This window comes from Zeugodacus cucurbitae, chromosome 4 (assembly GCF_028554725.1).
Source record: "Zeugodacus cucurbitae isolate PBARC_wt_2022May chromosome 4, idZeuCucr1.2, whole genome shotgun sequence".
Taxonomy (NCBI): domain Eukaryota; kingdom Metazoa; phylum Arthropoda; class Insecta; order Diptera; family Tephritidae; genus Zeugodacus; species Zeugodacus cucurbitae.
Window position 1 is genome coordinate 24,091,777 of NC_071669.1, and position 14,028 is coordinate 24,105,804.

Sequence of the window (14,028 nt, forward strand, 5' to 3'; positions counted from 1 at the left end):
GATTAATTCCAACGAGGAAATTGTTCCGCATATTTCCCATAAACCACCCATGGCGGTGTCAAACGCCGGTGATACCGCAGTAGGCACATTTAAATGCCGAAAAGGAGCGTGGCGCACTCGTTCTCATGTTTCCAGAGCTAAAGGTACCTGGTTTTATAATTCCACTACCACAAGTTTTATATTTGATGTGTGCTTATGCATCACACTGGTCGCATGAAGAGGTGTGAAAAAACAGCATTATAAGGGAGCCAGTTTTATCCAGCGCTACCATTTGCAAATGATTTAATTACTATCGGGAAGCGGTAGTTGTATACCAAATAGACCAGCAGGTAGCAGTGGCTAAAATTCGCGACTCTGGTAAAGTTGTGCAAATTGATGAGAGTCAATTTGGGAAAAGAAAGTACAATAAAGGTAATAATATATATATTTCTTTATAATTCTTTATATTAATACTTATTATATTTTCCCCTCATTTTAGGTAGGAGAGTAGGAGGCCACTGGGTGTTGGGTATGCTGGAAAACGGAAGTGATGATCTCCCTTTGGAAGCTTGTCCCGACAATGTGAGATCCGCGAAGGTGCTCATACCGTTAATACGGAAACATGTTGCCCAGGGTACAATCATACACACAGATTGTTGGAAGGCGTACGACTGCCTATCTGGTCTCGGGTATAAGCTAGTGATGAGCGATATTGCTATTTTTAAATCACTGTTATTTTATATTGCTATTGCCATCGCAACAAAAAAAAAACGAGTTTTAAATTAAATTTTGTACCCCATATTTATTTCTGAAATTCATCACACTTTAATTTTTAACAATAAATAAAGATTAAATTAAATTAAAAAATATGTTTAACTTCTGGTTACTTCTTACAAAGACTTCTATAACTTAGATATGTTTTTTATGTTAGCATTTAAAAATATAAGCATTTTGGCCTTTTCATCATCCAAACGCGTTTGCCTCTCGCTTATTATCAATCCGTCCGAAGAAAATAGCCTTTCACAAGGCACAGATGATGCTAAGTACGGATACTTATAGGAATTTGTTTTCCACCACTGTAGCGAATCTTCTGTTTTTCCAATGACTTCATCCTCCAAATATCTTTGGACTTCGATAATTGCCCTCGATATACTAGAACTTTTCGGTATATTTGTGGCAATATTTGTATCTAGTTTACGCCATATTGAGAGTTCCGATACCGAAGGTCTAGGAACAATAACCTGCTCTTTTTGCTTAGTTTGAGCTTCTCGGCTCGCCTCGTCTGTAATGTGGTTTTTTACTGTATCTGCTACTGAAGACTCAGAAAAGGCAAACGTTTTAAATTGTGGGTCCAAAAACGTAGCCATTGTGAGGATATTGTTTTTTTTTTTTGCGTTTCCGAGCCGTTCAGTTAAACCCCTTAATAGAGCTGATATCACTGTTTTCGCCAGAGCCGGATATTTATCATCAAATGATAACTCAGTTAGAACTTGCAATAGTCCATTTACAATTGAAATCACCATAGCAGCAGTACAATACTCGTGCCCGCTTATTTCAATTGTTGCATGTTCGAATGGCTTCACAATAACCACCAGGTGCTTCAATAGTAGCCATTCAACTGAGCTAATTAATGGCAAGGCTTTATTAATAAGTGCAACTGTATTTTAACAGCATCTTCAACTCGCACGAAATGCCCAATCATATTAAGAGTGGAATTCCATCTGGTTTCTATACTTTGAATGAGTTTAATTGGTTGTTCCCCAGCATTGCGTTGAAATGTTAAAAATTTTTCATTGGCTGCTACACTTTTCCTAAAGTGAGTAACGATTTGTTTTACTTTTTGCAATGTTATACACACTTTATCGTTACTCAACGCATTTTTTATTATAAGATTTAGCGTGTGTGCGAAACATTCAAAATGCTGCCACTTTAAATAATTTTGAATCGCATTTTTTATATTCGTGGCATTGTCAGATATCGCAAGCAAAATTTTACCAGCAATTTTAGATTTGATAGCGAAGTTTTATATGACAACTTTGATTTACAAATATTGCATTTTGCAAATATTCCGTCAACCACTTCAAACATATGCCATAAATCACTCCTTTTCCTTTCCAGATTTTTTGCCATTATTAAATAGTTTAAAAACGTTTCATTAAAAACCGATGTGGCAAATAATCACATACATATATATTCATAATCACTATTCTGATATCACAATCGCGAGTAACTCTTCTTTTATACTGATAAAAAATTCACAATTCTCTGAACAGTGATTGCTACTTTCGAACTGATATTTGTACTGAACAGTGATTGCTACTTTCGAACTGATATTGGTATTGAACAGAGATTCTTACTTTTCGAACTTCTATTGCTGCAGTGATTGAATTGGAATCACTGAATTGCTTTTGCTGCAGTGATCGAATTAGAATCACAGAACTGCTATATGTACTGTGATCGAACAAAAGCACTGAACTCAGATTACTGAACTGCAATTGCGATTGTAAATCACTGATATTTAGAAAAATTGATCGCATTTGTTATATGTGTTTTTTCAATCACAGTGAAAAAATCACCGGTAGTGAAATATCGCTCATCACAAGTATGAGCACCGACGTGTTAACCGTAGTGACCCGAACAATCCTTTAGTGGTTCGATTTTACGTAAGCAACCTTCTTATGGTGCCAAGGAAACTGTGTACCAAGTTTCATCAAGATTCTCAACGACGACGAGTGTTCGGACAGGCAGACATCAGGATTTCAACTTTATTCGTCACCCTGATCAGTTTGGTATATATAACTCTATATCTAACTCGTTTAGTTTTAGGACTTACAACCAAAGGTTAGGTGAACAAAGCTTTTATAATCTCTTAGCAACTTGTTGCGGGAGTATAAATGTACATTATTATATTGGATCATTTAATAGATTACGATTTTAAGAATCTCGTTTAATGTGATATTTTATCTGCACATTATTTAATTTGGTTCACTATGTCTTACATTTCCGTTTTCCATTTGACAATTCTTCATGATGCCTATTCCCATTCTGGGGGCAGTATGACGTCAGTATGTCGTCATCTTGTCTTCTATCATTCTTGATAGAAAATATTGAAATTATGTTGTGTTGTGAAATGTACTACAATGGATCGCATTGAACACATCGAAAGCTTAAATTCGAAATAAACTTCAATCAAAAAACAAATATTTTTAAATTATGAGAAAAATACATATCGCTCATTTACTTGAATAGTGTCACAACTCAAACAAGTCGATTTTTCAGGAGGACGATTTAAAGTTTTCAATTGTCTCTTATTTAGATAATATAGAAAAATGCCATCAGTTTATTGACAAATCTAGTGGCGTGTAATATATTAAATACAATGTTGAGCATAAATGGATCAAATAGAGTGTACTAATGCTTTTTCTTGGGCATAAATGTGACCCACTTTGAATTATTTCGTTATATGAGAAAAATATAAATCAGTTTCGCCGTCATAAGTCAAATGTTTCGTTTTTGCTGAAAAAAGCCATATGAAAACTTTAATTAATTTTTCACCAATATCGTTGTAATACAAAATGTGTCGTTCTTTTTGAAAAGAAAATCAAATTCACCCTATGACAACATGTGTTGGAAGACAAAATATGTCTTTGTTCCGTTAAAAAAATTATAACTATTCGGCACAACTGAGAAGTGTCGTTATTGTGGTTAAAAACTAATGCAACATGACAAGTTTAAGAACGGCATATTCTTATTTCACGGTTTATTTTCCTACGGATCGAAATGAAATTTTACAATATGGACGATGAAATTGCTCACATTTCTGCATACTCAACTCAAAAGTCGTGTTTTTTGATTTATGACACTATTCAAGTAAATGGGCGATGTGTTGAAAACTAATAATTATAATGCAAATAATATATAATTAAGTTTGGCTCTTATTCATAACTTTATTTCGCTTCAATTTATATGTGCAGCCTAACATATGAGTAGGGATGGCAACGATTAATCATTTGATTAAATTAATCGATTATTTTCATTTAATTTACGATTTAATTGCATCGAAACTAGGGATGGCAAAACATTTTTTTTAATCGATTAAATAATCAAATGATTAATTGCAAGATATAAAAAAATAATTGCAATTAATGTAAAAAAATCGATTAATCGATTAATTCCAATGTTTGCAACTTTGCGTAAAAATAAAACCAATAAAATATAGGAGACTATATTCTTATTTCAGACATTCAAATTGTGTTCGTTTATACACAAAAACAAAAACGGAAATAAAATTAAAATATCGTATTAAAAATTAATTTGTCTTAGCATAAAGGAAAATATATTAATTGAATATATGGGCATTTCCGCCAGAAGGTCCACCACAGACAAAATATTAAACATTATTAGAATTACAAAGTTTTTGCATATTTTCATAGGAAAATATTTAAATTTATTTATATTTAATTAATTTTAAATTAATTCATAACCAATTACGAGATATACCAAAGCCAAGTCGAACAGGAGCTACTTTTCTCATTTCGATTTTTCTACTGCATTTGTTTTTTCGTCAAAATTGTTAAAGAAACATATCATATATTAATTTTTGCTTTGTGTAAAACCTTTATAAGGGTACAAAGAGCAAAATAAAATGAATAAGAAACCATGCGATTGCAAATAACTGTAAGTTTTTGCTCTCTTATTATCCTATATTTTAATGTCCCGTGCGACATCAAAAAACAACACTTGTTCCCAGTGCATCGCAAATAAAAGCAGCAAGCTCGCCGAATTTTGGGTATAAACAGTAAATTTATATACAATTAAAATAAAAAAAAACCTTGTTCAAAAATCAGAAGATTTGTGGTTTTGGTAACTACTTAAAATTGGTCCCGTGTGACATCGTAGGTGTGGAATTTAAAAATTAAATTTTTTTTTTGTTTTATAAAATTTACTTATGTATGTAAATAGATACATTTACATTAATTATTTACATATGAGCAAAATCCGCACTTTAAATTCCACTAACTAGCTATTTAAATAGATTTTGGTGAAAATTATAGGCTTACAAATCAAAATAAGAGTGATCATTTTAACAATGTTGTCAGAAGAAAATCGTTTGTCTTTAAAAGTGACAAGTTAACGCACGACATATTATTTTCTTGATAAAACTCTTAACTAAAATTAAGAAATCATTTAGTTGATTTTCTAAAATATTTATTTTTTTTTAATGTAACTGCTCTCAGTTTAAAATCATATTTATATTATCAAGCCTGATTGATTTTATAAAATAATTAAAATAGTCTTCATTAGAATATAATTTTTTTGCAAGGAGCCGTCGATGGAGTGGGAGCAGTTATCAAACGAAAAGTCTAGCAGATAACGAAATCCAAAAATGTATATTCCCGAGGACAACATTTTCTTAAAAAACTGTATTTCACATTCATAATACTATTTTCATTTCATACTATAGAATTTTTGTTGTGTTTCTCGTTGGATATTAGTTAAAATAAATAAATAAATACATTTACTACTTTTTTAAGCCATTTTATTGGACTTGTTGTTAAATAATTACGTATTATAACAACAAAATCAACATAAATATTATGATGGAAAAAAATGTCCCGTGCGACATGTCCCGTGCGAATGTGATTAATAATTAATTAAAAAAAAACTATAAATTATTTTTGGATGAAATTCATACCATCTTTAAAGGCCATCAATGCGCAACATTTTACAATCAAAAACATTTGAATATTGCCTCACAATTCGCTGAAATCGCCGTTTGAATCGTTGTCCCCAAAAACGACTTCCATTTTTTGTCCCGTGCGAATGCCTTGGTTTTTTGCAATTATCTTGAAAATGAAAACCGTTCCAAAATCAACATTAACACTAAATGTAGAGCTAATGAAGAGCTATTAAAAAATCCTACTGTCAAAATGAAAAAACATTTTCGTTCATATTTTATTTTAGTTGAAAGGTGCACGATTGTCCCGTTCGACATGGCGGAAATACCCATATTCAGAAAATTTAGAAGTCTGTTCAACCAAGTTTGAAGAAAAAGCAATTTCGATAAACTTTTTGTTGTCAAACGAGTGCGTTTTTCGGTCGCAGTTGCACCCGCTTTTGAGAAAAGCCGCTCAGCTGGTACTTAGGTACCAAGTAGATTACAATACTTTTTTGAAAGTCCGTACAGTTTGGGTAAACTGTTTTCATTTCTTCCCAAGCATAAATAGTGTTTCGACTTAGTTCTAATAACTGACAATTCAAATAAAAGCTCAATTCATCTTGTGGAGATGTAAAATCGTTGTCCTTCCTCCTTCTTGTGTGCACTAGAGTGCACAAAATGGTGTCAGTGTCATCATCACTTAGGGAAACATTGTCTTTACTCCAAGATTGCAGAGTCTAATTTGTACACATATATTTATATATAACTAGAAGAAATTTAAAATGTAATACCGATTGCTCCGACTTACCACCAATTTGCAGGCTACAATTGCATGCTTTAATTTTAAATGCTGCAACATATTTGAAGTGTTATTAGAAAATTTTAAATTTTTGCAGCAAAGTTGACATTTAACATAGTTGTTGCTTATTTTATTAAAAAAATGTCCACACTTCGCTTTTGACTGGCGCCATTGCTCTTCAAACAACTGAACGTAAAATGCGTTTGACTTAACTGTAAATGCAGTGTTACCAGACATTCATTTGTTGATATTAAACTACGTTGACATATTAGAATTTAACTATGTTTACACCGTTTGCAATTTCGACCCTTGTAGCTAACTTAGATGAACATAAAATGTATTAAATTTCAAAATGCTGTTTGCGATTATTTTGCAATTACTCGAGTAATAGTCGAGTAATTAGAAAAGGTGTTTCGATGCAATTAAATCGTAAATTGAATGAAAATAATCGATTAATTTAATCAAATGATTAATCGTTGCCATCCCTAATCGAAACACCTTTTCTAATTACTCGACTATTACTCGAGTAATTGCAAAATAATCGCAAACAGCATTTTCAAATTTAATACATTTTATGTTCATCTAAGTTAGCTTACAAGGGTCGAAATTGGTCACATCAGTCATTAATGACTGGAAACGGTGTAAATATAGTTAAATTCTAATATGTCAAAGTAGTTTAATATCAACAAATGAATGTCTGGTAACACTGTTGTTTGAAGAGCAATGGCGCCAGTAAAAGCGAAGTGTGGAAATTTTTTTAATAAAATAAGCAAAACTACGTTAAATTTCAACTTTGCTGAAAAAATTTAAAATTTTCTAATAACACATCAAATATGTTGCAGTATTTAAAATTAAAGCATGCAACAGTAGCCTGCAAATTGGTGGTAAGTTGGAGCAATCGGTATTACATTTTAAATTTCTTCTAGTTATATATAAATATATGTGTACAAATTAGACTCTGAAATCTAGGAGTAAGGACAATATTTCCCTAAGTGATGATGACACTGACACCATGATTGAAATGCCGAGTTGCAGCAGCAAACCAATTAATGAAAGCCCTTCAGCCTCAGAGATGAAAACCGTACGGACTTTCAAAAAAGTATTGTCATCTACTTGGTACCTCAGTACCAGCTGAGCGGCTTTTCTCAAAAGCGGGTGCAACTGCGACCGAAAAACGCAATCGTTTGACAACAAAACGTTTATCGAAATTGCTTTTTTTCAAGCTTGGTTGAACAGAGAATAAATTTTCTTGACTTCAATGAATATATTTTCATTTATGCTAAGACAAATGAATTTTTAACACGATATTTAAATTTTATTTCCGTTTTTGTTTTTGTGTATATACCAACATAATTTGAATGTCTGAAATAAGAATATAGTCTCCTATATTTTAGTGGTTTTATTTTTACGCAAAGTTGCAAAACATAGTCTTTCAAGCAAGAGGCAATTCTTTTACTTTAAGATTGCTGTACATATTTTGAAAAATTTAATACCATTGTGCTACTTAACCTCAAATATAGGCCATTTTCTCTTTTAGGATATGTCTGGGACTCTGTGATAGAGCATTGTAATACAAAATTCGGCGCTGAAACTTGGTGGTGGTCTTTATGCAATTTAGTATTATTTGAAAACATTGGAATTAATCGATTAATCGATTTTTTTACATTAATTGCAATTAATTGCAATTATTTTTTTATATCTTGCAATTAATCATTTGATTATTTAATCGATTAAAAAAAAAATTTTGCCATCCCTACATATGAGGCATTCTCTGGAAAAAAAGCCACTTAAAAAAAAAGTTCTTTATTTTCTTTGGCAATGATATATCTTATAGTATACTATGTAAAGCCTAAAATAAAACATATGGTGTTAGATCTGTGTAACGCGGGGTAGCCATACTGTAAGGGGCCAAAGTTTTTTGTAAAAAAACTTTCGAACCGCCATAACTTTAAAACTAATGGACAGATTTTAATACACCGTTTGACTTTTTTGTACAGAATTTCTCAAACTAACTTTAAGACTATGTATCGTAAAAATTTTTAAAATTAATATTTCATAGCAAAAAATGAAAAAAAAATTTTTTTTTTGAATTTTTAACCTTTTATGCCCCCTTCGATTTTTTTCGAAAATATCTTAAAACGTTCCTTATTTCATCACCTTTTTACCCCCCAAAGGGAATTTGGGGACAGCAATATTTGTATGAGCTACAAATAAAAAACCAACTCAGAACATGATGAAAAATCATTGATTTATGCACGACGTGGTCGTAGCAGACATTTAATCCCTTTTTGTTTTTTTTTTTTTAATATTTTGTTTTAATTTTTTTGTATTTTTCAAATTCTTAATTTTTTTGGTTTTTATTTAAAATTATTACGTACTTGAATCTCAACTTGATGTTGGTGGCAAAACTACAGCTTCTTCAGAAAAACTAAATGTTTTTAATAACATTTCTTCGTTACCAATAGGTATAAATGCATGACACTTTTGGGTACCATTGATTCTTTTTGCTGAAGAAAATGTGATTTTCAAGGAATTTTTATAGGAAGCAAGTTTTAAAGCACTGGATTTAGTCAAAGAGGGTATAGATGCTCCGTCAATTATTAAGTGCACATTTTCATGGTAGGTACATACACAAACCGAATGTGTTCCACATGAACCCGTAAGCACACAATGCTTCGGACGCAATCGGGCGAAGGTGGAAAATCCTATCTTACAATTCAGATGTTGTAATTTAAAAATGTAATAAAGTTCCTAAAGTTTTAATTTCTTCAGATAATGAATTTCCACTAATTGTATCGCTTTTTCCTTCCCTTGCTTGTTTGAGTTGGCGTGAACACCCAAATATCTTGGTTACTTTTCTTTCTTTCCATGAATCTCGTACATGCTTAATTAGTTCATACTTTTCAAATCTACTAATCAGTGGATCATTGAATTTATTTTTTAGTTTTTCAATAAATTGCAATAAATCAGCGGAAGCATTACCATTATTAGTAGATTTATCATCCTTAGCAGAAGAGAAATCTGAATCAGAATCGTTCTCAGGCTCAGATTTATTCTCAGAGTCAAATTCGTTCTCAATCTTAAATTCTTCCGAATTCTTTAAACCTGTAAAAGATGTAGAAGATTTAGGTTTAGATTTGCGTTTACCAGTAACATTAGGCCAACCTTCTTTCAAAAACTGTTTACGACATTTGTCGCACAAATACAAATTGTAAGGTACGTTTTTTCCACAAATGTTACTCCTGTTGATTTTACGCACATTCTTATATTTATGGAATTTAAAATTAAAAGGTTTGTAGCATTTAATAAAAGGCATAATTAAAAAAAAAAACAAATAATAAGTAGTTAAAACAAAAATTCTTACCGTAGAAAAATCTCCCAATGCGATAATTGCTAGAAAATGTTATTCTTTATTATGCAAGATACTTATAATATGCGAGAATGAACTTGGTTATGAGAAGGGATACAACAATGCCACCTAGTGGAATTTTAGGGTACTTGAATACTCCAATTTACACTAGTTAGATTTATCAGTATTGGAAAATTTTACAGACTTCATTTTCCAGTTATGGACATGAAAACTCTTTTATTTCTTTTACAAAATACTCAATAAAAATAATTTTCTTCACATTTAGTGAAGCATGAAGGAAATATATAATAATAGAATGTAGTAGGGATGCTAGGAGAGCATTTGCTCGGATTGAGAGTAATGCGCTGAGTTGGTTTTTTATTTGTAGCTCGTACAAATATTGCTGTCCCCAAATTCCCTTTGGGGGGTAAAAAGGTGATGAAATAAGGAACATTTTAAGATATTTTCGAAAAAAATCGAAGGGGGCATAAAAGGTTAAAATTTCAAAAAAAATTTTTTTTTTTCATTTTTTGCTATGAAATATTAATTTTAAAAATTTTTACGATATATAGTCTTAAAGTTTGAGAAATTCTGTACAAAAAAGTCAAACGGTGTATTAAAATCTGTCCATTAGTTTTAAAGTTATGGCGGTTCGAAATTTTTGTTACAAAAAACTTTGGCCCCTTACAGTATGGCAACCCCGCGTTACACAGATCTAACACCATATGTTTTATTTTAGGTTTTGCATATACTATAAGATATATCATTGCCAAAAAAAATAAAGAATTTTTTTTCAAGTGGCTTTTTTTTTTCAGAGAATGCCTCATATATAAGTATGCTTGATTGTTCAAAGTATATTTAGTTCATTAAGAAATTACCTCGAAAATGGAATAATTTGTGCACATAGTCGAAGACCCTACAAATTTATGATCACCACACATTTTTTTTAAAGTGCCTATCGCGTCATTACATTCGAAAATGAAAAAATTAACTACATTATTTGTTGTTGTGTGCGCCAACGTCATTTAATAACTTGGCTACTCGAAGCGGGCACTTGGAGCGGCTGCCATTAACGAAGTACCTATTTTGTTATAATGTACATAGTTGCTATTTATAAATATTTTACATACACAGTAATTTGTTGTTATTATGTCCGCATCATCTTCCACCTTTATTGTTGCTTGAATTGATCTGAGCAGCTATAAATAAATAATCTGCGCCAACGAGCCAACAGCCTCATTGAGCTTAGCATCGGCGAAGTGTTAAGTTCAAGACAATAGTTTCATTTAACAAAATTTACAATTTGTTGAAAGGGAGCTTCTAACAGAAAGGATAAAATGGTGAGCCCATTATCATAATAATGAGGAAACATTTGTATTACAACCATGGTTTTGGTTTTTTCAGAAACTCTTTGTGGTGGCATTCGCTGTGTGCCTGGCTTCCCTGGCCTTTGCTCAATCTGTACCTGCTGATGGCGTCGAGCCATCCGCCGAGTATTTGCCACCAGTCGGTGATGAATCGGCACCACTTGCCGATGATGGTTACCATTATAAGGCTGTGCGTCGTCAGAAGTACCGTCATCGTCGCGAAGCTCCCTCAGAAGAATACTTGCCGCCAGTAGCTGAACCCAGCGTAGAATATTTACCACCAGAGGGTGCTGAAACCCGTGTCGCTGAGGATGGTTATCGTTACAAGACTGTACGTCGCTTGAGATTCCGTGCTCGCCACCGTCGTGATGTCTCTGAATTGACTTCACTGCCATCTGGGGAATACTTGCCTCCAGTTGAAGTTGAGTTGTCTCCTGAGTTGAAGACCGTTTTGGGTGATGATGGTTATCGTTATAAGGCAGTGCGTCGCTTGAAATACCGTCGTAATCGTCGTGAAGCGGAGGCTGCTGAAGAAGTTGCTGCCGCTGAAAGCGCTGATGCTCCCAATGGTGAATACTTGCCCCCTTGTAATGATGTCGCTGAAGTACCAGAAGTGAAAAGCGCCGAGTTGGCTCAAGATGGTTACCGTTATAAAACTGTGCGTCGTCTGAAGTACCGACGCAATCGTCGTGAAGCTGAGGCTGCCGAAGAGGTTGTCGCTGCCGAGAGTGCTGATGCGCCCAATGGTGAATATTTGCCACCAAGCAATGATGTTGCCGAAGTGCCGGAAGCGAAAAGTGCCGGACTGGCGCAAGATGGCTACCGTTATAAGACTGTGCGTCGCATCAGATACCGTCATCGGCAATAAACTTACGTGTTATTATTGACACATTAATAGACTCGACTAGATAAATGGATTATGAATTTGGACGACTGGAGGTATGGAAAACTCTTATATTTTATACGATAAATTAAGTGTGAGTACGTTTTATACGATTTTGGTTTAAGTTTAAGTTTTTTACTGCAATACAAGAAAAAAAAAATTATTTAACAAAAAAACATCAAGATTGAGTTTTGTATGACAGTCTTGTTCTAAGCTTTAGCATTCTAAGCTTTTAGCATCTGCAGTTGTGAACTCTTAATAATCCATATCATATGCTTCGGGTATATATTACATCAGTAGAACAGTTGTAATCATAATAATCCCTGAGGCGTATTGAGTCATTACTATATTTGTAAGATGTCAATTTATCAAGGGATTTAAATTCAAACATTCAAAATAGTTTTTGTCAATCTTATGTAATATAGTATATTACTTGTATTTTATATCTAGACTTACATGCAACATCAAAAAATTAAATCTATCCTATCCTATCAAGTCATGTCCGACTGATGCACTTAATGTGCTTCGGCATCAACTACCGATAGACATCTATATCCCAAAAATAGCTATAAGAATTAAATAGTTAGGTGGCTGGAACCAGAGAACTATGGACATAATGGTATTCTGAACCAATTCACAATAAACGTTGCCAAATCAGACTATATTCTCCCTAAGTTTGATTTCAAGAGTTACTTTTAGGTGAGGATACCCTCTAGGCGAGAATGGAGTAGAGACTTAGTACAGGGGGATGGGTCTGTGGAGTAGGCAGAGGTATACTCCGATGATTTTACCATTTCTCTCTCCATTCGTCTTTCAAGTGTAAGTACTGGACCCTAAGTCTCAGTAAGGTGAAGATAGTCTGGCGGCATTACTGGTCTTGTCCACCAGTCTCACCAGTGACTAATTCCAGCATAATCCATAATGCAAGAAGGCATTGAGCTCACTAGAAGACAAATTCCAACAAGACTTGATTAGGGTTCCCGGCCTCAGGAAAATTTTCGGTAAGGAAAAAGCAGACGAGTTGGTAAAAGCAGGATCTTTTCTAGACGAATCCGGATCAGGGAACAACTATCTTTCATATAACGAAAACTGAACATCTTGTTCTTCAACTCATCTCAATTAGTGCCCGTGCTCATGTCACTGTATGGTGAGCGGTATCTAACTATATATATGTCTAGGATATAAAACATTTAGGGTCTCCCTAACATATTGTTAGACCTCCTTACTGGTTCAAAGTATATTTAGTATCATTAGTAAATTACCTCAAAAAACAGAGTCGAAGAATCCACAAATTGATGATCACAACAAATGTTTGCAAATCACCACAATATTTCCAGATATTACGCTCACATATATATGTACATTGTACATACATACTTATGTATGTCTTGTCATTAGTTGTGGGTTGTGGTGCACTGTGGCCTTTTGTGAGGAAACGTCAAATCAAATTTACCAAATTGCCGGCGAAAATAAATGTAAACAAAATAATAGTACAGTGAGAAAGCAAGGACAAAGCAAAGTCCACAAGAATATGCAAAAATGATTGGAAAATCTGAGCAACGGTAATGTGTGGCATGCAGCAATTGGCGCACAATGACCACAGTGAAACGTAGCGGGGCGACGGAAATGCAAATTTTCAATCGAATTTTCGGTACATTTTCACGAAAGCGCGAAATCCAATTTCTTCCTATCGGTCTCACAATGTGCGCTGCGAAGCGAAAACTTACGCTGCATGGACACATCGCTCAGAAAGTTTAGGCTCCTCCACTATTGGCATTAGTCGTTGGCCGTTCCACCGCGGCGTTGCAACTGTGCGTCTGGCCTTGCCATAGTCGCGGTGGCAAAACTTTTGCAATATTATTCGGAATTTATTTGCGCAAACTTTAGGCGCGCGCCGAGTGCGGCTGGAGTGCGGTTGGCATTGGTTAGAAGCTATTCAAGGAGCCGCGTCTCTCAACTTGGAAAACGGCCTAGGCAGCGGCAATATAGTTA

General features: G+C 33.7%; 1 protein-coding gene and 1 pseudogene across 1 annotated transcript; both read left to right on the forward strand.

The window, feature by feature from the left end:
- The first annotated feature begins 125 nt into the window (after window positions 1-125).
- LOC128921438 (uncharacterized) lies at window positions 126-2,119 on the forward strand (annotated as a pseudogene).
- Window positions 2,120-8,718: 6,599 nt separating this feature from the next.
- LOC128921508 (uncharacterized) lies at window positions 8,719-12,180 on the forward strand. Its single transcript, XM_054229349.1, has 2 exons — window positions 8,719-11,126; window positions 11,191-12,180. The coding sequence occupies exons 1-2, from the start codon at window positions 11,124-11,126 to the stop codon at window positions 12,019-12,021; spliced, it is 834 nt and encodes a 277-aa protein (XP_054085324.1). The 5' UTR covers window positions 8,719-11,123; the 3' UTR covers window positions 12,022-12,180.
- Window positions 12,181-14,028: the final 1,848 nt, after the last annotated feature.